The sequence below is a fragment of the Diplodia corticola genome (genome assembly GCF_001883845.1).
Source record: "Diplodia corticola strain CBS 112549 chromosome Unknown scaffold8, whole genome shotgun sequence".
NCBI lineage: Eukaryota > Fungi > Ascomycota > Dothideomycetes > Botryosphaeriales > Botryosphaeriaceae > Diplodia > Diplodia corticola.
In genome coordinates this window covers 592455-618570 of record NW_017971487.1, presented here as the reverse complement: position 1 = coordinate 618570, position 26116 = coordinate 592455, and the positions used below count along the sequence as shown (strand labels likewise).

At 57.6% G+C, this 26116-nt stretch overlaps 6 protein-coding genes across 6 annotated transcripts; 2 read left to right on the top strand and 4 right to left on the bottom strand.

Annotated features, from left to right (window-relative positions):
• Positions 1–930: 930 nt before the first annotated feature.
• On the bottom strand, positions 931–2526 carry BKCO1_8000198 (alpha beta-hydrolase; the record flags this gene model as incomplete). Its single annotated transcript, XM_020279300.1, has 6 exons — positions 931–1066; positions 1122–1195; positions 1251–1386; positions 1456–2189; positions 2283–2357; positions 2425–2526. 6 exons carry the CDS (start codon positions 2524–2526, stop codon positions 931–933), a joined length of 1257 nt encoding a protein of 418 aa, XP_020133276.1.
• A 1347-nt stretch (positions 2527–3873) lies between these two features.
• Positions 3874–5067, bottom strand: BKCO1_8000197 (uncharacterized protein; the record flags this gene model as incomplete). Its single annotated transcript, XM_020279299.1, has 1 exon — positions 3874–5067. The coding sequence occupies one exon, from the start codon at positions 5065–5067 to the stop codon at positions 3874–3876; it is 1194 nt and encodes a 397-aa protein (XP_020133215.1).
• Positions 5068–6941: 1874 nt separating this feature from the next.
• BKCO1_8000196 (hexokinase) lies at positions 6942–8533 on the top strand (the record flags this gene model as incomplete). Its single annotated transcript, XM_020279298.1, has 3 exons — positions 6942–7538; positions 7592–8046; positions 8107–8533. The coding sequence occupies 3 exons, from the start codon at positions 6942–6944 to the stop codon at positions 8531–8533; spliced, it is 1479 nt and encodes a 492-aa protein (XP_020133216.1).
• Positions 8534–10157: 1624 nt separating this feature from the next.
• On the bottom strand, positions 10158–11727 carry BKCO1_8000195 (transcriptional co-activator; the record flags this gene model as incomplete). The annotated part of the gene is made up of 4 exons (XM_020279297.1): positions 10158–10864; positions 10923–11028; positions 11109–11383; positions 11457–11727. The coding sequence occupies 4 exons, from the start codon at positions 11725–11727 to the stop codon at positions 10158–10160; spliced, it is 1359 nt and encodes a 452-aa protein (XP_020133213.1).
• A 542-nt stretch (positions 11728–12269) lies between these two features.
• BKCO1_8000194 (translational activator gcn1) lies at positions 12270–20474 on the bottom strand (the record flags this gene model as incomplete). Its single annotated transcript, XM_020279296.1, has 4 exons — positions 12270–13399; positions 13460–18158; positions 18212–20295; positions 20345–20474. The coding sequence occupies 4 exons, from the start codon at positions 20472–20474 to the stop codon at positions 12270–12272; spliced, it is 8043 nt and encodes a 2680-aa protein (XP_020133214.1).
• Positions 20475–20573: 99 nt separating this feature from the next.
• On the top strand, positions 20574–25618 carry BKCO1_8000193 (helicase associated domain-containing protein; the record flags this gene model as incomplete). Its single annotated transcript, XM_020279295.1, has 4 exons — positions 20574–21417; positions 21791–22499; positions 22560–23552; positions 23602–25618. The coding sequence occupies 4 exons, from the start codon at positions 20574–20576 to the stop codon at positions 25616–25618; spliced, it is 4563 nt and encodes a 1520-aa protein (XP_020133217.1).
• Between the last annotated feature and the right edge of the window lie 498 nt (positions 25619–26116).

The following is a 26116-nucleotide window of genomic DNA, read 5'->3' as shown; positions in this document are numbered from 1 at the left end:
AGCGCATCCCAGAAAGGTGTCGAGTCGAAGATAGCAGCCATCAGACACGGGGCATTGGTCGAGAAGAGCCCGACGTTGCGTGCCGCAGCCCGCTCCGCATCACACTATACATACGACAGGAGCCTTTTTTTTTCTTCTCGACGATCGATGACCGGATGACGAGGTCGGAACGGCTTGTTTTGACTCTGCCCAAAGGGGATGTTGTGATGTTCGCCACGGACCCACCGCAGTCGCACGTCAATCCAGCGCCGCGAACCGTTCCACGCCGCACTCGCAGCCCCGGGAGACATGCGACTGACCGCCAGTCTGCACATGCTCGGCTGGTGCGCACGGATTTCACATGATGCTGTTCCTGAGGCTGCAAGACGGCGCCTGCCGGATGGGTTGCGAGGCTGGGGATCACAGGATCATCATCCTTGGTGGCCCGTCGGCACCACAGATGTGCGGAGGCACGAGGCGAAAAGCCGACGGGGCTCGAGGCGGCTGCCGCCCAGGGAGATCACCAGTCCACCAGTCCACCAGTCTACCTATGTACCAGCCCAGCCCAAACGGGCGCCAGGCCTGCCGTGCATTCGAGGCCGGCGGTGGAGCTTCTCACTCACCGCCAGCGCCGGGCTGTCACTAGGCCGGCTCGCCTCAATGCTCTGTCGTCAGCTGCGCTCGTCACTGCAGCCTCGGCCTGCCTAGTCGATTCTGCAACACAAAAGGCGCCTCCAGCAAGCACGATAACCGACTTCTGGCGGCTCATCTCCGGCCACGCTCCCCTGCGCGTTTCTGGCCCAACCAATCTCGGCAGTGCAGGGATTCTTGATGGAAAGCAAGAGGCTAATAATACGATTCTCTCAACATCCGTGTCACTGTCAAATTCCTTTGCCGCCAGCTCACATCATCACCAGCTACCCCGCTTCCGGCCGTCGCGTCTCCCGCCAATCAGTACTTCGGCTTGAACGGCATCGTCGACAGTTGCTGCCCGGCGTTGCCCTGGATGCCGAACAGTCTGTAAATCCAGTTCATGATGATGAAGAACGACTCTGGCTCGCCCATGTGCTTTATGCCGGGAACGAATCTGTCACGGGTAGTATCAGCACATGGCTGTGTGAGCTGCACCTCGGAATACGCACCTGGCTTCCTTGGGAGGACCATGCTGGAGAGCGACGTAGTAGTCGTCTATCGGGAAGATCTCATCGTGCGTGCCCTGTCCAGGTGTCAGCCGACAAAATTTGCAACGGAGCTCAGCAGGCCCATCTTACGTTGACCAGCAACAGGCGAGTACAGTCGGGCTTGTCCAACGTTCCATCGTTCAAAAGCGAGTACTTGTGAGCTTCTTGCTTGAACTTTTCCACATCATCACCGTAGCCAAACTTGTAGGCCAACGAGTTGGCCTCGCTGGTGGTCGTTAGCTCACGTACTTCTTTTTCCTTCCTTCGATCTTCTCTTTGGTGGAGACAAACTTACTCAAAAGGGTATTCGAGATGGTTCACTTCGTCCAGCCACTCCTTGTCGAACATGTGATGACAGCCGCCGCCCAGCGAAACGATGCCCGCCACGCGGTGAGGATGAGTGTAGGCCAGCCTGATGGCGTAGAAGCCGCCGGTGGAGAAGGCCCAGACGGCGACCCGGTCGTGGTCAACGGCCTCCTGCTCGTCGAGCCAGTCGAGCAAGCTGGACCACTGCCGGTCCGGGCCCTCTGGGTCCTCCTTGAGGACGGGCGAGTCGGCGGTCCCCGGGATCTCGACGACGACGGTGCCGACGCCCTGCTGGCGCCAGCCCTCCATCCACACGGCCAGCTCGGTGCGGTAGCCGTCCAGGCCGGTGATGATGACGACGACGGGCGCGGGCTTCTCCTTGGACGCGCCGGCGGGCAGCATGTGGTACACGGGGATGTGGCTGCCCTCGCCCGCGACGGCGTGCCGGTGCGGGACCAGCACCTCCTGCACCGGGTGCTCGCGCAGCTGCAGGCCCTTCAGGCACACCTTCTTGCCTTGCTCCCACGCGTACCGCTGCTTCTCCGACCGCGGCGCCGGGAAGCGCGAGATGCGCCACACGGCCGACGAGCGCAGGTAGTACTCGCACGCCTTCTCGCGCTCGCCCGCGGCCTCGGCCTCCTCGGCGATGCGCGTCAGCTTCTCAGCCTGCGGCCTGAAGACGGCGGCATAGTCGTCCCAGTTGTAGGGCTCACGCATGTCCAGCTGGAGGAAGCGCCCCGGTCGTTAGCTAGCCCAATCCCAGGGTACCGGACGGCGGGATCCGGGGCAGGGGGCTCCGTGTTGGTGCTTGCTTACCCGGGTCATCTCTTCGACTATGGGCTCAAAGTCCTTTGCGGTGCCGAACATGAACGGGTAGACGCCCATTTCGGCCTGGGTGTGGCACGCGCTGCGTTAGTCGAGGGGGGCGACAACCGTGGGACCGGGGGGTTCGACTGACGGGCTTCTTCCACTTCGTCTCCCATAGTTTTGCGAATGATTCATGATGTGCGGCCGGGGTCTTCAGCTCGTCCTGGATGAAGTACTTCCCGCGTGCGGCCATGTTTTCGTCTGCTTTGGTTGGTTTGGATAACTGCCAGCGACGGTTCTGGTACGAAGGGTTGAACGAAACACGTGGTGGCTTGTCTTGATATGGCCACGAGAAAGGGACTAGGCTAACAAGGAGTGCGAAAGATGGCAGATTCGAATGGCGTCCGTCAGCCATGCTTATATGCAGGCGGGGGGGGACAGCTCGCGCTTCGGCATCCTCAGTATACACCGAGACGGCCGAATGAGAATAGAACTGCCCGTCTCGCACCTCGGCGCTCGGCTGAAAGTAGACATTGCAGGCATGGGAGGTTTGTCGGAGACGTCGGGGAACGGAGGATTGAGGCTGTTGTGGTGCGGAAAGTGGTTCGGCTCGCCCGCGGTTACGTCAAGCAGGGTCCCGGGAGGGGAGCCGGCCCCCGCATATCCGCCATGGCACTATGACTACAAGGCTACCAGCCATCCTTACCAACCTGGCATACTATGTCCAACAAGCCCGCAGATAGCACCTGCAACCTGTCTGTCCCCACGTTGTTACGCCCCTTATACTGTGAGTCGAATGGATTGTGTTGGCAGCCCCACAGGGGCCAGGACCGTTGCAGCCAACGGGGGACAAACCAGCTGTTCGTCTCTCGTCATTTCACTTCCACAAATTCTCCTCGGACACTCCAAATACAATGACAAAAAACGTTGAAACCAACACTCCCAAACTGCCGTTCGCCCGTTTGACGCTACAGAAAGTGCAGATTTATCGTCCTAATTATCCACTTATACAGGTAGTAAGTATAGACGCGGTGAAACGGACCGTCCCGCATTAGCCCCGTCCACCCATGCCCTCGGGAATGCTGATCTATTAGATCGGGCAGGGAGAAAGCACCTAAAGTGAGGACCAACACAACGGCGTCAACGCAAAGCATTGCGCGCCAGCGCCCTGCAGATCATCAGCGTCCTTGCCTCCCCATAGACATTAAAGGTTAGATGAAAATCAGCAAACGGTTGATGACGCAGGTCAGCCACACAACTATATCAACGAACGAAATTGATCCGTAGACTGTATGAGTAGAAACAAGAGCAGACAGAGAGAGAACGAAGAAGAGTCTTATGGATCTTCGCAAGCGGAATCTGCCTTAGTCTAGCCACCAAACTTGGCAGCAAAGACGCTCCGTAATTCCCTGAAGATCGATCATCAAGGTACTCGCATTTGTTAGAGCATTCCACAGGGCGTCATTCATGGGGTGCAAATGAGTATCAGACCATGGCGATGCCGTGCCTGGAATATCTGATGGGATTGATCAATGCTTATCTATCCCTTCGGCGTGCCCATGGCAACGCATCCAATTCATTCCCCATGCAAAATGTGCACCTATTCCGAAGAGATTGAGAAGAGGACTGGGCTGCCATCCCTGGAGATCACGTGCTCCAAATTGTCGTCGCTCTTGTTGTCTTCCTCTAAGTGAATGGTCTCGAACTTCTCCAACATCTGTATGTCTTCCAGCTTCAGAGTGTGGAGATTGGGACAGCGAGCGCTCATAAGAACGTCGGGGTCCTCGCTATGCGCGAGGATGTTCTGTAGATGAAGTGTGGTCAAAGTAGACCACTTGATCGCCGGAGAGCTGAAGTTGTGGCCGCCGTAGCGGAGGTCGAGTAGGAGCGGGTTCGGTCCAACGGTTCCGATCCAAGAGAAGCGGAGAATCTCTAGGGAATGGGAGAAGCTGCCCAGGTAGTCATGAAGCGCCTTTGTGAAGTCCTTCTGGTTCGACTTGCTGTAGTATGGAAGAGGATTGTGGAGGTCGATGTGGAGGGTCCTAAGACGGCTCCAAAAAGCCTCGGCCATCCACGTGGTTTCCTTGAAGGCGGCTCCGCGCCAGCGAAAGTGCAGGAGACCGGTCGCGTTGATGGGGGACAGCGTGATATCACGCAATCCAGCCGGCAGGGTCACCTCCAGAGCGACGCGGATGGATTCAAGAAGAGCCTCGCCAGATCCGAATCTGTGCCAGTCTGGCTGGCCGGGCGCAGAGATTTTCAACGTGCATATCGAGCCTAGGATTGTGAAGAGCTGCATCCAGATTGACTTGTTCTCCGTGTCGAAAACCGGGACTCCAGCATAGACGAGAGGAGACACGGGATTGAGCATGTCTTCAAGGTCGATCACGAAGTGGGAGCAGAAGCGGGCGATGTTCTGCAGAGCCTTGAGCGAAAGCTGTTCGTCAAGTCGGTTGTAGAGTCGACGATTCAGGTGCAGGGTCGTAAAGGCCTTAGCAGAGAAGTCGAAGTCCTGTCCTTCGACCCAAGACTTTACAGCCTTGTTGACGAGGCGAAGGTTCAGAAGATCTTCTACGTCGAGGCTCTCGCGAATTTTGTCGCCCACAAACATGGGAGTCTTGGTGCAGGGCTCGTTAGGATCACTGGGTCCGGCCACAGGATCAGTAGAAGAGTGAAGCAATTTTGAGAGGTAGCTTTTATGAAGTACCGTGAGAGGCTGCTCGTTCTCGGGCTGTTGATCGGTGATGGGCATTTTGATGACGCTGCCCAGCGTACAAGCGGTGTCTTCAGACATTCTGAAGAGGATCAGGCCGTCCTTTCAAGCAGTGTGTGCGTGCGTTGGGGTCTGTGTCACAACCCGCATGTGAATTGTCGTGATTGGCGACGCGCAGGCGGACGGCAGCTTGCGAGTTGTGGCTGAGAGTCAAGCGACAGCGGGGCAAGCCGCGTCTTTGTTGTGGGGGCGCGTGTGGAGGGGACGCGGTGTTGTTTACATGGCGGATTGGATTATGGTCACCCTGCGGGATAGCTTCGGGGTATGCCGCAGCAACACCGCGCCCGCCAGCAGGCGGCAGCCTACAGACGTCGCCAAGCCCTAGATTTAGCCCTGAAATATGCTCCAGTCAAGCAGCGGGCTTCAACTGGCGGGCGGGCAAAATCGGCATGCCGATGCAGCGGGCGCAGAGCCGAAGGCGCGGGCCGAGACACTTCGCCATAGGACCATGGCCACGTGCAGCAGACGCGTCAAGAAAGACAGGCAGCACCTTCAGACACGCGTCGGCCGAGGCGTCGGTGCGAGGAAGCCTGGAAGCCTGGAAGCCCGCAGCAGTCGCGGAGTTCTTGCAAGTGTGAGTGCACCTGACATCCGTGGATGCACCCGGGCTCGCACGTCGGCCTGGATATTCTGATACAGAGCAGGCCATGTCGAGACCGGCAAGCACCTTGGAGTCCTCTGTGCGGTCCGTTGCATGGGGCCTGGACTCGGTGTGGTGTGGCAGTCTCGTGGTGCAGGGCCCGGCCAGGAAAGGCAACTGCCCGATTCGGCAGTGGTCGCTGGTTGCACACGTTGCGGGGAAGAGGTGCATCCGCAGACGTCCCAGCGCGACTTCCAGTGGCAGTGCAAAAGGACGGGGCCAAGCGTATCGCCTTCGGGGCTGTCGAGGGTGCGCTGGCCTGGCGCACGAGAGCAGTGCGGTGTCACGTGAGGATTGGACAAGGGATCAGCATGCGAATGTGGAAATGCATGGCATGAGGCTCCATGTTCTTCTCGGCTTCCGGCCTGGGATCATCCAATGCAGATCTACTGCACGCTCGACATGCAGCCACACGGCGTTGCACAGCACTCGACCGGGTAGTGCTAGGTGCAGGGCGGGCCCCGCGCGCCGTCGGCTTTGGCCGAACAACATCACCAACCGTGAACCCGCCACTATCAGCACCGGCCCGTCCAGGCAGCCGGCCAACGGGGGCGAGTGACGTTGGAGTGGAGCCTCGAGTGCAGCGCAGTGGACCTGCTAGTAGTAGTAGGTAGTCCACGGCCGCTCGCAGGAACCTTCTTCCGCAGCAAGACCCCCGCCGGCAGCAGGCGCGCGTCATAACCACTGCCCTCCTCTGCCCGCCGTCCACAAATTTCCTCCTCCATCCTTCGCCCACAAGCCACTACCGCCCAACACCACCCGCCTCTGTAAGTATCCTTCGCCCTGCCCCTCTCCGCGCCCTCCGAGTCGTTCCGCCCCCTCCCGCCTGGCCAATGGCCGCCTCCAGCGCCCCCGCCTTGCGCCCAATGGCTGCGTGGGGCCAGCGGGGGTGACGGCAGCAGCTTCCAACCCTTCCAACCCGCCTGCACCCGCCCGTCGCCCATTCCTCTACATAAGCCCGTCGCTCTTGCCCTCCCGACAGCCCCGTTGCTCGCTCCTGCTGCGACTTCGCTTGTCGCGGACGCTGTTCGGCGAGTTGTGCCCGCTCAGCTGAGCTCACGCCTACATCGCAAACTCTTTGATCACGCAGACCTTCCGCTGACCTCCACTATTTAAAGCCTTGCCTCCCGCGTCCACACAACCGCTTCACCTCGGACCCGAGACCGGAGCGCAGAAGCTGACCCCTCTGCGCCGTTCCCGCCAACCTATACCCCGCACCTCATCCTACCCACCCCGATAACACCAATCCGCCACAATGGTCGGTCTTGGTCCCAGGAAGCCGCCGTCCCGTAAGGGTTCCATGGCCGATGTGCCCAAGGATCTCCTTCAGACCATCCAGCGCTTGGAGGAGCAGTTCACTGTTGGCCAGGACAAGCTCAAGGAGATCACCAACCACTTCGTCAAGGAGCTTGAGAAGGGCCTGTCCAAGGAGGGCGGCAGTATTCCCATGATCCCCACCTGGGTCATGAACTTCCCCGACGGCAACGAGACTGGCACCTACCTCGCTCTGGACATGGGCGGCACCAACCTGCGTGTTTGCGAGGTCAGCCTGTCCGAGGAGAAGGGAGAGTTCGACATCATCCAGTCCAAGTACAGGATGCCCCAGGAGCTGAAGACCGGCTCCGCTGAGGAGCTGTGGGAGTACATTGCCGACTGCTTGCAGCAGTTCGTCGAGTACCACCACGAGGGCGAGGACATCAAGTCGCTTCCTCTTGGTTTCACCTTCTCCTACCCCGCTAGCCAGGACTACATCGACCACGGTGTCCTGCAGCGCTGGACCAAGGGCTTCGACATTGACGGTGTCGAGGGCAAGGATGTCGTTCCGCCTTTCGCCGCTGCACTCAAGGAGAGGGTTGGTCTGCTCTGCCATGGTTCAGAAAAGCAAAGCTGACAGTGCAATTCTAGGGCGTCCCCATCAACGTTACTGCGCTTGTCAACGATACCACCGGCACTCTCATCGCCTCTGCTTACACTGATCCCCGCATGAAGATTGGCTGCATTTTCGGCACTGGCTGCAACGCCGCGTACATGGAGGACTGCGGCTCCATTCCTAAGCTTGACCATCTGAACCTGAACCCCAAGGACCTCATGGGAATCAACTGCGAGTGGGGTGCTTTCGACAACGAGCACGCCGTCCTGCCCCGTACCAAGTACGACATCATCATCGACAAGGAATCTCCTCGTCCCGGCCAGCAGTCGTTTGAGAAGATGATTGCTGGTCTGTACTTGGGCGAGGTCTTCCGTTTGGTCGTTCTCGACCTGCACGATGATCCTCACTGCCACATGTTTGAGGGCCAGGACGTCAGCAAGCTAAAGAAGCCCTACACCATGGACTCTTCGTTCCTGGCTACCATTGAGGAGTAAGTCGTCGTCCCTGTCTCTTGTGCATCAGGAAAGCCGCCATGTTAACATTGAAACAGGGATCCTTGGGAGAACTTGCAGGAGACTGCCGACCTGTTCCAGAACACGCTGGGCCTTGTTCTCAACAAGCCCGAGCTCGAGCTTTGCCGTCGCCTGGCCGAGTTGATTGGCACCCGTGCCGCCCGTCTCTCTGCCTGCGGTGTCGCTGCCATCTGCAAGAAGAAGGGCTGGACCGAGTGCCACGTCGGTGCTGATGGCTCCGTGTTCAACAAGTACCCACACTTCAAGGCCCGTGGCGCCCAGGCCCTGCGCGAGGTCTTCGACTGGCCCAAGGGCAAGCGCGACCCCATCGAAATTGTCCCCGCCGAAGACGGTTCCGGTGTCGGTGCTGCGCTCATCGCTGCGCTCACTCTCAAGCGTGTCCAAGAGGGCAACAACGCCGGCATTCGCGACCCCAAGGCCATGCTCGAGAGCATCAAGCAGTAAACTCACGACTGTGGTTGATAAACACCATTATTATTCTTCACCTTTATGACTTCATGTTTTTACAGGCGCCGCACAGCAGGCAGAAAACCCTCACGTCGATGTGAGGAATAAAATGATGGGGCGACCTCTCCAGCACTTGGAGCCGAGACAATTGGCGCTGTGTCATGAGATTCGGATGATTGTTTTAGACATGGGAATAGACTTTTTTACGATGAGAATTTCATACTTCTTTGCTCCCCTCTGGTGACGTGTCAATGCTGCAGGCCAAGATTAGGACTGCCTATCTTGAATTCCCTTGAGCCAAAATCAATTAGTATGTTGTTTATGTTTATCCAAGCGTGCCTCGCAGTGGTAGGCATATTTCTTGTTCAAAGAGGATGAAGTAGCGGCGCAGAACGTGCCAGTGCATTTGGTTGCGATATGACTGCAAGTCCCATTCCCGAGCTCAAAGGCATGAGAACGGTAACGGCGAGTTACCTCTCAAACGCTGTTAGCGACGACACGTACTGTAGTGCACTGTACAAATTTTGTCAGTTGTGAAAGAAGAAAGCCATTCAGTCAGAGTCCTGAGATTAAAGCCGTTCAAAGAGTAAAAGGTTCCTACATGGAAGACAGGTCGAGAAGCAAGACCACATCATTTCTCAACGAAGCAGGCGCCAGAAGTATATTGCTGTTGGACATATGATATTTTTCTTCGCTTTCCATTTTGGGTATCAGAATTAGGGAAAATGGATTACCAGCCACAACCACCTTCGTCCCCCCTCTACTCGCCGACCACCCCAACTTTATCCTCCTCTCCTTTTCCCCTTCTCACGCAATCCAACCAGCCCTCCGTAGACCGGAAGCGATTTGTTGTTTATATCCACAACCACGATGACCACCACCACCGTAGCCGTGATCCAAAATTGAAAGATCCCCCAAAAAAGAAACGCCCCTTTACCAGCCCAGACCAACCTGCAACCCCAAAGCCAAGGAGAATATCAACCAGATACCAAGCAAGCCATCTGTTCCCGCCCCCGTTCCTTTCTCTCGCGCTGCTATTGTTGCTTGGCTATCCTCCAAATAGACGAGAAACCAAGCATCCATTTCAATCATGAGACACCACTCACTTTGCTGCCACCACCACTGATACGGAAGCAAAAAGAAGAGAGAAAGAGAAAGAGAGGGGAAAAAAAAAGAAAAGAACGCCCCTACGCATGCACCCCAGAAATGCCAGGAACCAATAAAAACAATAGAAGCAAGAGGGAGGAGGGGGAGAAAGCTCAGCGAAAACATGCACTTCGAGAGGGGAGGGGAGAAGAAAAGAAAAAGCATGTCAAGACAGGGGTGTTCGTGCGAGAGGTACTGTCTACGCAGAGAAAAAGATACATGCTGTGCCGCGCCGAGCCGTGGAAAAAACAAGTTCGAGGATTCGAAGGGACCCGAGGTTTGGAGGGGAGGGGGAATATTCATCCACAGAGCCGAAGTCGGAATGATGAAGCGCAGCAAATGTGCAGAGAAGAAAAAAAATAATAGTAGTAGTACAGGCGTGGGCTCCTGCGGGTTTCCCCATTTCGTTGCTCATTTCCTCTTCTTCCGTTAAACCTTTTTGTTTTTATTTTCGACGGTCGCGCGAAACTCCCGATTATTGACCTACGGCCAATATGTCATCGAGTACGGAATTGAGTGTTTCGCGATCCTTTGCCGATGCGCCCTGCCAACCCCAGTCGTCGTCAATCATCATCTCGTCCGGATCGTGAGGTACGCCGTTGGTGGTGGCGCCATTCACGCCGTTCGCGGCCGTTCCGTTGGTCAGGCGGGCAGCCACGGCGCTGTTCGTCGACGCGCGGTAGTCGTCGATGTCCATCCTTTCTGCATCGTAGCTCTCACCGTCATAATAACGGGCGTTCATGACACCGGCTGTGATGAGCGGAACCTGTCCGAGGTAGCTGTCGCCGAGCTCGACGGCAATGCGCAAATCGCCCATGTTGAGCGGTTTTCTGTTCTTGCCCTCCTCGACCTCGACGGGAAGCAGGCCAGCCGGGTTGCGCTGGACTTCGCCCTGCAGCCACCTCTCCTCCTCAAGCTGTAATTGCTTCTTGTACGATGCCGTCTTGATGTAGTCGTCGCCATTGCTGCGCACGCGGCCGAGAATGTTCGAGAGCACTTCCTTGATGAACGTCTCGGTCGCGATATTCATGAAAGAGGCTGCGTCTGCCGACGGCCCAGACGCGATGCCCTCTTCGTAGCATATGGGGGTCATGCGCGCGTCGATGGCAGCCGTATCCGGAAACTCGAACGTCTCGGTGCAGAGCGGTTGGGCGTAGCGCTTCCGAATCTCAAGGTCCCAATCTGCGCCAGTCAGCGTTTCTGTCGGCCCAACAGCAAGAGAGTGTGGATGTTGACGTACTGGTTTTGCTGAAGCCAGCAGCCGACGCGGTGCCGGGGTCTGGTAATGATATTTGCTTTGCGGCGTGGTACTCCTGCAGCTCCTTGGTGAAATAATCTGCCGGGTCCTGGTGAAGGGTCCGCGGATCTGGTCAGCGCACACAGCTCTCTCTCTCTCTCACGGCCTGCCAGGAGAGCGGCAACTCACATCGGGTATGGCCTTGAGGCGCTTCCTCTCGCGACCCTGCAGCTCTTTGACTTCGGTCTTGAGGCGCAGCTCGGCAGCATCGCCGCTGCTTGGCTTGCTCGTCGCGCTGGGCTTGTCGTTGGCGCTGACCCAGCTGGCGACGCCAGGCTCGGGCGGGTCGCGCGTGGTATTTGCATAGATGGCGGCGATGAGCTGGTTGTGCTGGTGCTCGCGGGCGGCGTCGACGGCGATGAACCAGTCTATGCGGCGGCCAAGCTCCTGCTGGTTGAGGCGGCCTGCGGTTGCGCGAGCAGACGTGTCAGCAGACGGGGATAACACAGCTCTCTCCTGCAACAGCAACTCACTCACCCAACACGAACAAAGAGATGGCTTCCTTGTATGCAGCCCAGTGCTCCCCGATCTGCGCCTTCAGGGCCGTGTACAGTGGTTCGATGTCTATGCGCGGGGCGCTCTGCTTGGGGTTGGAGCCGGGCTTGAGAGGCGTGAGCGCAGCGCCAGGCGCGGACGGGCCCGAGGCCGAGGATGAGGAGGCGCCATTGAGGGCGGGCAGCGTCTTTGCGGACAGGGTCGGCGTCGACGACGGGTCCACGACCGACTCGGAGCGCGTCATGCTCGCCATGGCTGGGGCGGAGGGATGGGGGATGCGGATGCTCTACTGGACGCGGGGGGCGGCAGCGGCGCGGTGGTGTGGGCGGCGGCGCATCCACGCTGCAGGCTGCACGCTGAACGGTGGGCCTCAGTCCCTCGGGGGAGGGCGCGCGGGGGGTCTGGCAGCCAGCGCGGGTGACGGCAGGCGCAGATCCGATGGGTTCGCGGTGCAGTCGATGACGGCGCGTCGTGGAGCTGATGAAAGGGCACGCGTGCGGCGGCGGCGGGTTCGGAGGTGATGTCGAATTAAGCTGCGCTGCAGCTCCCTGCGCCTGTGCCGGTGCCTGCGCCTGCGCCTGCGCCTGCGCCTGCGCCTGCGCCTGCGCCTGCACCCAAGCCCAGCCCAGCCCAGAGCAGATGCCACCAGCTAGCTCTGCACTCCCCGCCCCGCCGCCCCTTCCGCTCCCGCCTCACCCGCTGCTATCCATGATTATCGCCAGGAAATCGCAATATATTTTTTTTTCTCTGCGTCGCGAGCTAACTGCACGACAAGGCTCGTTACCTACTACACCCTTAATCGTCTCCAAATCCACCTTCACCCAGCTCCACCCTGCCCACCGACCACACCTCACGCTCGTCCTCCATCTCATCGCTGCTCAGACCCAATCCGCCCTGTCCGCCCTCGGCCTCCTTCCTCTCCCTCGCCTGCGCCGCCAGCCTCGTCGCAACGCGCTTGAAGTAGTCCTGCATGCTCCGCTTCGGTCCCGGTCCCAGCGACGCTCCAGGGCCGGCCATGTATTTCTCAAACACGGCACTCTCTTCCGTCACCACGTCGAAGATGGCCAGGAATGCCGCCTCGGCCGCCAGCTTCACCGGGATGATCATGTCCCTGACGCACGCGAAGACGGGCTGCGCCAGGAGTGCGAGGTGCGGTCTCACGAGGTCGTTGTGGTGCCTGCTGACTGTGCGGATGACGACCAGCGACAGCCGCCGCGTGTCGACCGCGTTGCCCGGCGGAATCACCTGCGCCAGCGACTCGAAGATGAGCTTGGTCGAGTCGAACGACTTGTTGCTCGACTCGGTCAGCAGGTACTTGCCTGCTGCCAGCACGCAGTTGTCCGCCACCATGGCGTTGGCGTGAGTGATTCCGCTTGCGATGGTCGCCACCGTCTCCTCGCCGCGGCTCTCGGTGAGCGTCTCGGGCGAGTCGAGCAAGATCGAGTTGATCGCCAGCACCGACGACTTGTTGTACGAAGTCGTGAGCACCCGGTTCTTGATAAGACTGTCTGCCGTCTCGGCAGGCAGGTTCTTGATGAGCGCTCCCAGCAGCCGTGCGTTCTGGATCGACATGGCATCGTCCGCCTCGTCAATGTCTGCATCCATCAGGCCGAGGATCGAGTTGCGCGAAGCCTCGCTCATGTTGCCGCCCGCCTTGCTGACAACCTCGTAAAGCGCCTTGAGCATTGCCGTCCTGACCCCGTGGTCCGCCGTCTTCGACCCAGTGACGAGCTCGGCAATGAGAGGATCGATACGTGGCGTCAGCGTAATGAGTGTTCCCAGCGCCTTGGCAGCACGGATCCGGAGGATCTCGCTCGACGTGTCGGCCAGGGACTTTGCGAAAGTCCTCTGCAGCTGCGGCAGGAAAGGCTTGAGGAACGTCGGAATCTTCTCAAGCAAGTTGTTGAGCGTGTAAAGGATGGCAGCTAGATCTATGTGTTAAAAGTGGACTGAGTAGAAAACGGGACAGCGGACTCGAAACTTACCCTTGACCTCCACCGAACGCTCTGAAACAACACGAATCAGAGGACCGGTGATTTGCGTGACAGATGGGCGCAAAGACTCGGCACTCGTGCGATCGATGATATCCGAAATAGCAAGAGCTGCCTGGGTCCGCTGGTCGGCTGAACCGTTCATGAGACCTTGCAGGAAAATCGGCAAGATGGCGTTGATGCCCTTTGGCACGTTGAAACCAGGCAGGTTCGAGCCGGCCACGCCGACTTGCTGTAGAACCTGGCGAGTGGATATGACCAATGACTCCATCTCCTCCTTGCGCAGCCGGCCCGTCAGCGCGCTCAGCGCCGTCCAAGCCGCCTTGACGACCTCTGCATCGCTGTCGTCGAAGGACACGAGCAGTGCCCGGATGAGATCGGGGTAGTAGCGGGACATGTCGACCTCGGCGGCCTGGAAGAACTTGGCCAGGTGAAGGTCCGCCGCCCGACGCCTGTGGTGGTCATCGTGCTTAACAAGCGCTAGCATCACGCTCATGACGGTGGTGAGACCGTCGTACTCGTCGACCGACACCAGGACCGTGTCGAAAGAAGTGTCGAGCTCCTTCCGCAATTCCTCGTCCTTGGTACTGACAATGTTGTCCATAAGCGCATTGAGAATTTGCGGCAGCTTGCGAGCCATGGCCGAGCTGGCCACTTCTGCAAGAGAAGCAATAGCACGAGCATTGAAGGCAGATATAGGCGAGGCGATGAGCGTAGGCAGCAGGTTCGGGAGGATAATGTTGCTTCTCGTCTGCTCGGTAAGGAGGGTAAGGAGAGCGGACAAGGCGTTCTGAGCATTCTCGTCCGAACGGAGCAGGTTGAGCAGGAAGGGAAGGACCTGGTCGACTGCCTTCTTGCCAAGGATCTTTTGCAGAGCATCGAATGCCTCGGCAGCAGCTTCACGGACGTCGTCGTCAGAATCGACCAATGCCGTCCGCACCACCGAGATGAGCGTCTTCTCGTACTCCTCCAGAGCATCGGGCGCGGCAGACGCAATGAGCTCGCGCAGGGCAATGCAAATACCCTGCTTGGCGTCGGTGTCGGTGGAACTCTGGAGACCTTCCTCAAGCGTAGGCAAGAGCGTAGCAAGCACTCCTTCGCCAGCCTTGCGAATAAGCTCGCCAAGAGCGTTGCTGGCAATGACCTTTTGCTCCATGTTGGAGCTCGCAAGGCGGCGGATGACGAGCTGGGTGAGGGTAGGGATGAGCTCGCGAAGAGTGCGAGGAGAGGCAACCAGAGCCTTCCACACTTGAATGGCCGCCGTGCGGACGAGGCCAGAAGTGTCGCAACGGCAGATGTAGAGCGAAGAAAGGACTCTGTTGCGCCTCTCCTCGCCGAGCACTTCGAGTAGCGATTGGCCTGCCTCCCTGGCGCTTTCTTCGTCTTCATCCTGCTCGGTCTTGCTGCTGATACCCGTGAGGTTGAAGAGCAAGTCTCCAACAAGCTCGACGGAGCTGAGACGAATGCGGTAGCTGTCGTCCGCAAGACCCCGCTCGAGCTCAGGTAGCAGGAGATCGATGGCGCGCGTGGCAAAGTTCTTGACGAGAAGTCGACCAGCACGGAGAGCAGTCTCACGGATTGACTCAACATCGTCGGCAAGACCACCAAGAATCGGCGGAATAATCTTCTGGAGATAGTTCGAGAAACTGTTACCGAAGCATGCCGGCAGGAAGATGAACAGCGACATGAAGCCCTCGCGAACAGAGGGCTTGGAGCTAGTAACGTTCTGCAGGATGGACGGCAGAGTTTCCTCGAGACGGCTTGTACCGAGACCAGCAAGGACCTCACTGAGTGCTTGTGCGGATCCAAGCCGGTCACCAGCACCCGTGTCAGACTTAAGAGTGGCCATGAGGCTGGGGATGAGGTCAGGAAGGGCATCCTCGCCGAGCTTCTCAACAGTAGATCCAAGGGCCTTCGAGGCCGTGGCGCGGGTTGTGGGGACGGGGTCGACAATAGCCTCGCGCAGACCAGCGACTAGGATGGGCAGATGAGAGATGAGGTCCTTCCGCTCCGTCAGGTGAGCCAGACTGCCAATGATCTGGGAAGCCTTGCGCTTGGTGGCAGACCTGTCGCCCAGACCACGCTCAAGAATGCGGACCACAAGTGCGAGCGACGGTGCGTCGAGATAGTGTACGAAATTGACCTTGATGAGGGACTCGAGAGCCTCGTCCGTGTGCCTAGTGGGGTCGCTGAGAGCCTTGAGGAGAATGTCCACGACACTCTTGATCTCGGGATTGCTGATGACTTCTCCGAATCTTTGTAGAGACCGCTTTGCCGAAGCTCTGACCTCCTTGTGGGAATCGTTGAGGACGGTAGTCAGAGGTGGGATGATTTCAGGAAGACTGATGGCAAGTTGCTGCGGGTCCAAGTAGGCCATGGCACCCAAAGAGTCGCAAGCGCCCTTCTTGCTACGCCATTGTTGCTCATCCAACCCTTCAAGCAAAGTGGGGAGGATTTGCTTGACGCCATACGAGCTCAGATTAGCGAAACACGTCTTGGCTGCGTCCAGGCATGCCTCGCGGACATCTGCGCTGGTGTCACCAAACCCTGCTAGGAGTTGCGGCACGGTCTGGATGACGTAGGGCTCGAAGATACGGCCGAGAATGAGAGCAAGTAGCTCGTAGGCCAAGAAAGCTCCTTGTCTTGCGTTCTGATCCTTCTTGTTCTCGCCCGCGCCTCTGAGCGTGGACAAGATACGCTTCTCGTGAAGAAGGACGAGACCCTTGCCACGAACAATACCAGCCAGACCATATGCTGCACCTCTACGGGATGCATACTTCTTTGACTGAAGAAGCTCGTCCATGACGTGCTGGACATAATCGGAGACTTTGTCGTCCGAGGCCCGTACAAGCGGAGGGAGACATTCGGCAACTGCATACTGGACAGTTTCGGACGGGGTGCTGAGCGTCTGCAAAAGGCGCTGCACAACCTTGGGGACACGGTCGTCGCCAGAAGGAAGATGGCGAGCGAGGGCTCCGTAAAGGATGATGATGGCCTCGTTGACCAGGTCGGCGGCCTCATTTCCTTGGTCGGGTGCCTCGAGGGCACGCTCAAAGAGTTCCATGAGTTCCTCCACCTTCAGCTGCCCACGCTGCGAAATGATGGCCACCGCCGCCTCAACCATTTCATCGCGAACACCGGCGCTCTTGTCGCCAAGAGGGCCCTCTTGAATCATAAAGGACACAAAAGGCACCAAATCCTGCTCACGGAACTGGCTGGCAAGCTCGCGGAATGCCAAGGCAACACCGTTTCTCGCCTCCCAAGGATCAGTGAGATCTTTCTTGATCGGCATGCCGTACCTGTCACGTTCAGGTAGCCTTGGCTTAGCCATCTCCTTGTAGATATTTTGAAGTTGCTTGATGGTGCCTTCAAAGACGTCTGGTTTGATGGAGACACATTCAGAGAGGGAACGTGCTGCAGCCCTACGAAGCTGCTTGTCGGTAGCTTGAAGGTACGGAAGCATTTTGACGGCGGCATCTTCAGGAAGCTCGAGGCCGTTCGCTTCCCAGATGGATTTTGCAAGGTCGATGTTCTCTTGCACGTCGTCATGGCATGCAAGCCAGATGTCCTCCGAGAAGTCAATATCAATGATATCTACCTCCTCGTCGATTGCCTGAAGGACGGAAGTCCTGACAGAAACCTGTGGCACAATAGCACCCTTCGTGACAGCCAAGGTCTCCTCGGCATTCAGATCAGACCCGATTCCTCTGCAGAGGTCCATCAAACAGTCCTTGAGAACCTTGAAGTGCTGCGTGAACTTCTGCATGGACGAAATGAGAGTGGAGAAGAGCTTGCGGCGAGGAAGTGTTTTTTCGGAGCATGAGTTGGTGTGGAAAGAAATGAATTCCAGAGCAAGGACGATCTGCTCGTCGGCTTCTTCATCATTTGCTCTATCGATGGCACCATTTTCGAGCACCAGGAAAACCAAGGGGAGAATGTAGATGAGGGAGATGCTGTCAAGTGGACGCTGCTCGCTCAGGAATCTCGTGCGGTAAAGCAATCGGGTGACAAGGTCGCCAAGGGGCTCGTCAGCAAGTCCATCCGGGAGGAATGCCATGTTCATGGCCCGCAAAGTAGCAATGCCGAAGAACGGCTTGTGCACGCCTAGTCTGGGCGATATGCGTTCTGCACAAGCGATGTACGCAGAAGTAGCGGCATCGGCAATAACAAGGCCGGCACCAGCATCCATGGCTCGCAAAATTGAATCAATGGCCGGTCCAAGCCACAAGTTTGCCTCGGTGGGGGGGCCGGTTGCGAGCGCCTTGATCGTACCGACACCACGTTGGAGAGAGGCTTCAACGACAGCGACTTCTTGGCGGATCTTGGACTCTTTCTCTACCTGTGCCTTGACCTTGGCGTGCTCGTCTGGTGTCAGCTTCTTCTGTGTACCTTTCTTCGAGGCAATCTGGTCTCGTAACTCTTGCTCCCACTTCCATGTGTCGTAGTCTGCATCACCCTTGGAAGGAACCCGAGCCTGTTGCTTGGCAAGTACGTCGATGAATGGTGTGCCCTCTGGAGTGCGGAATATGGCTGCTTCAGTGGGACCAATGTTCTCGAGCTGCTTTGGATCGAGATCCTGTTTGATCTGTTCCACAAGCCGAGGGATCGCGACTTCGGGAGCGACGAAGGCAAGGTCTGCACAGGCAGAGTAAGCGCCTTGCCTCACAAGAGGAGTATGGATGGAAGAGGTTCCCTGTGTGGCAAAGTTAGTAAATTAGAGTCGAATGCCAATCACGGGCGACTCACCTTGGTCGCATTGATGATAGTCTCGACACAGCTGTCAAGTTCGCCCTTGACAAGCTCACCAGGATCAACACCAGTCTTCAGACAGGTATCGATCCAAGACACCCGAGGCAGAAGCTGGGGCCGAGCTAGCACGAGCAGACTAACCAGCTGCGAGCGCAGCGTTGCGTTGTCGATGGGAACCTCGAGGGCCTTCTGCTCCTCAGGTGTAAGACAAATCGCGCGCAAGGCAAGATAAAGCTCATTGTTGCCAGTCCTGGAGGAGGTGGCCGCGGTGTCCTTTTCGTTCAACTCCACGTTTCGGCGCCACTGCCAGAGACCATTGATGACGATGTGTGCAATGCGGGCGGGATAGCGAGCGTAGGCCTTGGAGAGTGAGCGTATCGCCTCTTGACGCACACTGGGGGCAATTCCGGCAGCTGAAGTGAAGTACAAAAAGGCTTGTGACCACGACTCTTCAATGGACGGGTCTTCCTTGCCTTCGGTGATTGTATCAGTAACAGATGCCAGCGCGCGAAGACCCCAAGCCAGGTCTTCTTCTGTAGTAAGCTTGGAGTACACCCTGTGGTTGAGCAAGAACGAGGGCTTGGGCTCCGCCATCATGACGTTCTTGACAATGGAAGCCTTCGTGAGCACAGCCTTGATCTTCTCGTCTTCAATCTTGTTCCACTTTGAAAGGCCAAAAGCAGTGGCAATGTAGGCGACTGTGACAAGACCACTTTGCACAGCAGGAATTGGGTTCTTGATTACCTCTTGCCACGAGTCGAAAAGCTTCTGAACGACAGCCTGGACAAAAGAAATAACACCTGCCTGCTTGGCCTGCTCCTCCTCAAGTGTCCAGAGCAGCTCCCCGATACGCAGCGCCCAGAGCCTTCGCACTGGCAATCGCTTGTCACCGAGACCCTTGACAAACGAATCGGTGACAGCGGACTCTGCTGAGCCGCCAGTAGTAAGAGCAAAAGCTAGGTGCTTGGAGATAGCACGAGTCTCGGCGCCAACAGCCACCTCGTTGGGTTCCTTGATAGCTACAGGGCCAAGACCAGCGGGGATCTTCTTAGCGAGGGCCTCGGAGCTCTTCAATGCGATGAGCATCTGTGCGTGAATGGTCTTCTGCTCTGCCACCGTCACCTTTCCTTGCTTCAGGGGGTTCAGAACCTCGTCGGCAATCTTGTCCAGAACCTGATCGTCGGCGGAGCGAGCGGCGGCTGCCTCGAATGTGGATAGGGCGCCGGCCCTGATGGTGGCATTCGTGGACTTGACGCTCGAGAGGAGAGGCTTGAGCAGGTTCTTCTGGAGCACCTCGGAGAGATCCAGGCCCTGCGGGAGGGATTGCAGCATGGGGGCCAGAAGCCCGTTGAGAACAACTTCTGGTGCCCTCAGCAGTGCTCTCTCAGCCGGCGGAATAATTTCCTTCTGTAAATCCTCCAGGGTGGTGAAGACGCTGAAGAAGTCATACAAGCCATTCGCAATGTGCTTGGGCAGCACCGTCTTTGAGCCAATAATTTCCCGCACATAGTATGCGTAGTAATCTTTTTTCTTCTCTTCCAGCACCGGCTTGGCAGCGTCTATCCTTGAGCAGACACCAGCGACAACGCCCAGGAAAACAGCGTTGCGTGCGGTGGGGGTGCTGGCCTTGGCGGCCAGTGCTGCCACGGACGACTGGATGGCATCCTTGCCAATGGACTCGTTCTTGAAGACACGGCGAAGCGCACGGCGAGTGACGACCAGCGCCGAGTGCTTCAGGCCGTCGCGACCATGGGAGCCCAGGCAGGCCTCCAGCAAGAGGGCGTCTGCGGCCACGACGTGGAGGCCATACTTGTTCCACAAGGCGTCGTTCGCGCCGAACTCCTGCAGCAGTATGGAGCACCATTCAACGAGGCTGAAGACATTGGCGGCAGCGACGCTGGATTTGGCGGACTCGGCGTGGAGGAATTTGGCAATGCCACCGACCAATTCCTCGGCGATTGGGCTCGCGGCGGCAGCGCGGAGGCACTGGTGCACGGCTTGACGCGAGGGGCGGTCAATGTAGAGGGGGTAGGTGTCGAACAGGATGAGCAGGAAGCCCTTGGCGTCGGCTGGAGCGATGGCTGCGGGGAGGTCAGCGGGGGCGGTGGAATTGGAGCTCGGCGGACGCACAGTGGTCGAGCAGCTGCTGCTCCACCAGCCGCAGCTTGGCGATGCGGCGCTTGGTTGAGCTGGACAGGATGTCTTTGCGCAGGGCCAACAGGTCAAGACCCTGCGCGCCGTCGGTCTTGACCTCCGCCATGGTGCAACGGTCGCGGGGAGTTGCAGCGCGGGGATTGCTGCGCGGGTGAGGAAGGTGGTGTCAGATTTACGCGGGTGCAGATCTTGAGGCTGTCGGGCGATGACATCGCTGCCGCTGCCGCTGCCGCTGCCGCTGCCGCCGCCGCCTCTGCACCCGACCCCGACCACCGTCTCTTCCACTCCAACGCCCTGCGACTCCTGCACCAGCATGGCGCCCAAGAAGAAGAAGAAGCCCGCCGCCAACCCCGCGCGCGCCGTCGCCACCACCTCCATCGCGAGCAAGCCCAAGGTCGACAAGAAGCTCGACTCCGCCGACGTCTCCGAGACGGGCAGCGCTGCCACGCCCGCCACCCCCGTTACGCCTGCCGATGCCGCTCCCTCTCCTGCCGGCGCCGCCCCTGCGCCCCGCGAGCTGCACCAGCTCAGCCCGGAGGAGCTCGAGCTGCAGCTGGAGCGCAACGAGCTGCAGTTCTTGGTGGAGAAGCATGCCCAGAAGGTCCGCAAGGAGTCCTCGCGCCACATCTCCCGGATCCAGACGGACCGCCGTGTCCTCCGCACCCAGGCCCAGTATCTGCCCACCCGTGAGTGGCTGCCGCAGGACCTCGCGGCCCAGATCCTGGATCTTATAAAGGATGAGATAAACGGAGACTTCTCCTCCCCGGAGCACAAGTTTTCTATCCGCAGTCTTTCCGAGGAAGACGCTGTGCTCCGCCTGTGGACCTTGAGCCAGACTCTGGTCGACATGGGCTTCTCGAAAGAGAGAGTCCGCCAGATGCTGCAACTTATTTGCCGGAACCCGCCACCTTTCGATACCAACACCCCCATCTGGGGCCTCCAGGAATGTCTGGATTGGTTTGCCGTTAATTGCTCCTCCGAGGAACTTCCGCCTTACGAAAGCCAGGCTCTGCCGCCGGCGATTGACACCAGTAGCTCTTCAAGGTCCAGTAAGTTCTACCATCTCTACTTTCGTCCCCCTTCACGCCACGGCCGCCTGTCACCGTCAGATCTTTGCGCATATCATTGGAGCAGCAGCTGGAGGCCACCTGTACCAGGAATACTAGACTTGGACCACTTGTACACGGGACTGTCGTTTCCGCGCGAGGTATCACTACATTGGCCATTGAGTAGACGTAGGCTCTAGTAGACTATGTCTGGTTCTTTCCCGTGACACTCCAACGCACAGATGGCCGGTTCCTGGATCCGTTGAAACGAACAATCCCCCAGGTTCTTGATCTTGTATTCCAGTCTTCCTAAGATTTCGTTCTGCACTTGTTGGGAAATTCGCGTATACCAGTCCACTGACCGTGGTCTGCTCAGATTCTCCAAAACGCTCAGGGACGCCTGCTTCTGATCGGGTCCCTGCATCCAAGCAAAATCCAGGCCCCCCTCAGCAAGAAGCTGATGACCCTGCTCCATCCGAAGGAGATTTCGAGGTCAGCGATCTTGACAGCGACATGGAGCCGGATCAGTTGCTTGAGACTTATATTAGCGCCAAGTCTCGCCTGTTCCAAGTTAATCCGGACCTTGTCGCTACAGCTAATTCTCGTTCAAAATCTACTAAGAAGCCTCGCGGCGTTCAAAAGCCGACCTCGCTGCCAAGAGGCGCTCTAAAGCTTCAGAACAAGATTCAGCAGATCGAATCAGACGCTTTATTTGACCAGCGAGAGGCTGATGAAAAGTGGGCATCGATACGCATAGAACTGGCTCGGGAAGCATCCGGTAAACCGAAACGCCCTAAGGAGACTAGAACTAAGGAACCGGACAGCTCAGCAGAGCCAGAATCCAACAACGCAAACGCCGCCGATGACATCATGCAACAGGCTGCTGCATTCGGTGATGTTCTAACACAAGACGCGGATGATGGCGATGGCCTCCTCGGAGGGATGTTTGCAGCTGAACCAGGAGACAACCAGCCCCTGGCGACCGGTGATTCTACTGGGGACTCTGTGTCAGCTACCATACGCGATTTTGGTAAATCCACGGGCATGAACCCACGTAGGATATTGGAAGAAGCCTGTCGCGCAAGGTTCGTCTTGTCTACCTGATCGCAAGTCCCACGTTAACAACATGCTCACTCACTTCACAGAGACTCCGGAGTACGTCTAACCTACAAGCACGTCTCACCCACCACGTACTCAAGCCGCCATTCCGTGACAATCACTTGGACAAAGGATCAAGAGTCTATTGATGCTTCAGCAATCCCTGATATTAATTGCGAGGTTGGACCACGGTCCACCACCTTTACTATGATTAAAGTGGCAACTCCAGGGACCCAACAGAGTGAGGCATACGTCTCTGTCGTTGCGCTCTTTTTAATTTTCTCGGTTTCTTCCAAAGAGGAAAAAGTTTACATGAGGCTTCCACCGGCTTGGAGGGATCTCTGGGCAGAGTTCTCCGAGGCGCAGAAGAACATTACTGATGAAAAGGATCGGGAGATGGTCAAGGATATTCGCGGTATCGTCCACGAAACGCTCGAAAGAGAGGACGAGGATGGTGTTGTCTTGATGAACGGCTTCAAGAAACGCGGCAAGGGTGTGGGAGATGGTAATGGGGAGTCGAATCTCCCAATACGCACCAACGAGATCTCTGAAGATGACTCGGAGCGCTTGAGAGAGATGTGGCGACGAAAAACATCAACGCCATCGTATCAGCGCATGCTCACCGCAAGGTCTCAACTGCCAATGACGCATTTCCGGGAGGCTGCAATGTCGGCCATTGAACGGAACCAAGTCGTCATTCTCTGCGGTGAAACCGGCTGTGGCAAGAGTACTCAGCTGCCCGCGTTTCTCCTCGAACATGAGCTATCCAACGGCCGTCCCTGCAAAATTTACTGCACCGAACCTCGCCGTATCTCTGCCATTTCTCTGGCGCAGCGTGTTAGTGAAGAATTGGGCGAGAACAAAAGTGACGTTGGTACTTCCCGATCTCTGGTTGGATATGCTATTCGTTTGGAGTCCCATACGGCAGCGTCAACACGTTTGGTCTATGCCACCGTCGGTATCGTTTTGCGTATGCTTGAATCTTCTAAAGGGTTGAACGACATCACGCATCTAGTAATAGACGAGGTCCACGAGCGGAGGTAAGTTTCATGGTTCGACTGCAGAGACGTCGAAGCTAATTGAGCATAGCATCGATACGGATTTTTTGCTCATTGTTCTTCGGGCTCTGATGGTCCGTCGCCCTGAGTTGAAAGTGGTTCTCATGAGTGCCACCGTCGACGCAGATCGCTTCTCGAAGTACTTGGATGGTGCTCCCATCGTAACTGTTCCAGGCCGCACTTTCCCTGTCCAGACAAAGTTCCTGGAAGACGCCATTGAGCTGACGCACTACGACGTCAAAACCCAGAAGACATCCTATGCTGACCAAGAGGCCGCTGAGGACGATGATGACAGCGCTGAAAACAACAAGTCCGGGACTGGGGGGAATCTCCAGGGCTACAGTCCCGCAACTCGGAATGCCCTCAAAGAATACGACGAGTACAGAATCGACTATGAGCTCATCATCCGCTTGCTCGAGAGGGTGGCGTACGATCCTGGCTACACCCAGTTCAGCAAAGCGATCTTGGTGTTCCTGCCCGGTATTGCGGAGATCAGGCAACTGAATGACATGCTTGTCGGTCACGAGTCGTTTGCCCAGAATTGGCTCGTGTACCCGTTGCATTCCACAATCGCGAGCGAGGACCAGCAGGCAGCTTTCCTGGTCCCACCGCCCGGCGTGCGCAAGATTGTGCTCGCCACCAACATTGCGGAAACTGGTATCACAATTCCGGACATCACCTGCGTGGTGGACACCGGTAAACACAAGGAGATGAGGTTCGACGAGAGGAGACAGTTGTCCCGTTTGATCCAGTCATTCATCGCGCGCGCCAATGCTAAGCAGCGGAGAGGAAGAGCTGGTCGTGTTCAAGAAGGCCTTTGCTTCCACCTATTCACAAAATATAGACACGATGAACTTATGGCCGAGCAGCAAACGCCAGAGATGCTCCGGTTATCGCTGCAGGATCTCGTCATGCGTGTCAAGATCTGCAAGCTTGGCGATATCGAGCCAACCCTGTCGCAGGCTTTGGATCCTCCGTCAACCAAGAATATCAGGAGGGCAATTGACGCCTTGATCGAAGTGGATGCTTTGACCGCAAGCGAGGAATTAACACCGTTGGGGAGGCAGCTGGCGAAGCTTCCTCTCGATGCCAATCTTGGAAAACTCGCGCTTCTTGCAAGCATATTTGGCTGCGCCGACGTGGCCATAACCATTGCCGCCATACTCTCCTCAAAGGACCCGTTCATAGCCCCCTTTGGCCAGCGACAGCGCGCAGACTTAGCCCGGCTGGCCTACAGGCGTGGCGACTCCGACCTTCTGACTGCGTACAACGCCTACTCGACGTGGCGCAAGGTATGCACGACGCCGGGGCAATCCGAATTCCAATTCTGCCAGAAGAACTTCCTCAGCCGGCAGAATCTGGCCAACATCGAGGACCTCAAGTCACAGCTCCTCAGCTCGCTCGCCGACGCCAACTTCGTCGCCCTCACGCCCGAGGAGCGCCAGGCCCTCAACCGCTACAGGCCCTCATCGCGCAGCCGCAGCTTCGTCCCCGTCCTCGCGTCCGCCAACGCCAACGCCCAGAACGACTTACTCATCTCCGCCGTCGTTGCCTGGTCCTTCTACCCCAAGCTGCTCACCCGCGACGGCAAGGGGTGGCGCAACGTCGCCAGCAACCAGTCCGTCTCACTCGCGCCGACGTCGGTCAACAAGCACCCGCCGCCGGGCACCTCGCTGCGCTACCTCTCCTACTACCACATCATGCAGTCGGGCGCCAGCAAGCTGTACAACGCGCACTCGACGTCGGTCGCGCACGACGTGCCGCTCGCCCTCTTCGCCGGCTCCGCAAGCGATGCCGACGCGCGCCTGCACGCGGGAGTCGTCGCCCTTGACGGCAACCGCCTGCGCTTCGCCGTCAGGGACTGGAAGACGTGCCTCGTCGTCAAGGTGCTGCGCCAGCGCGTGCGCGACGTCGTCAACGCCCTGCTGCGCAAGCCCGGTCCGCAGACGCTGAACAGGCGGCAGGCGAGGTGGCTGGAGCTGTTCTTGAAGGTCTTCGATCGCGAGGGCCGGGATAGGGATACCGGGAGCGCGGTCAGAAAGGCTTGATGTGTGTGATTGAAGAAGGACGAAGTGAGGTAGATCTAGAGAGTGTGGGGTGTTTGGGTGTTTGAGCTCGGGTTGGTTGTTGGAGGAGGAGGAGAAGTATCGTCGTAGAAGCTCTGAAGCAAAACACCCAACCCCTTTCCCTCTTTCTCTTGCTTCGGTTCCTTCTTGTGTACGTAGCAGATGAGGTATATAGCTCCCTGATGGTCCTGGTGCTTGTCGAAATTTCTTTGAAACTTACTTCAGTTCCATCCATCACTCTTGTATTTTGACGCGAGAACAAAACAAAAGGAACGGAACGAAGGAACGAAAAAGGATAATAGACATGAAACTTGCATTCCCTTCCTCTAATGACTCAAAAAAGGTGCGCCGGTAGCAAAGTTCCTCGCGCTCATCACTTACAGATTTTGAAATGGACAACAGAGCGTTTGAGCAAAGGGACGATGGAGATTTCAGATGCGAGGGAAATCCGCACATGGAGGAGGCCCAGGGGCCGGGAAC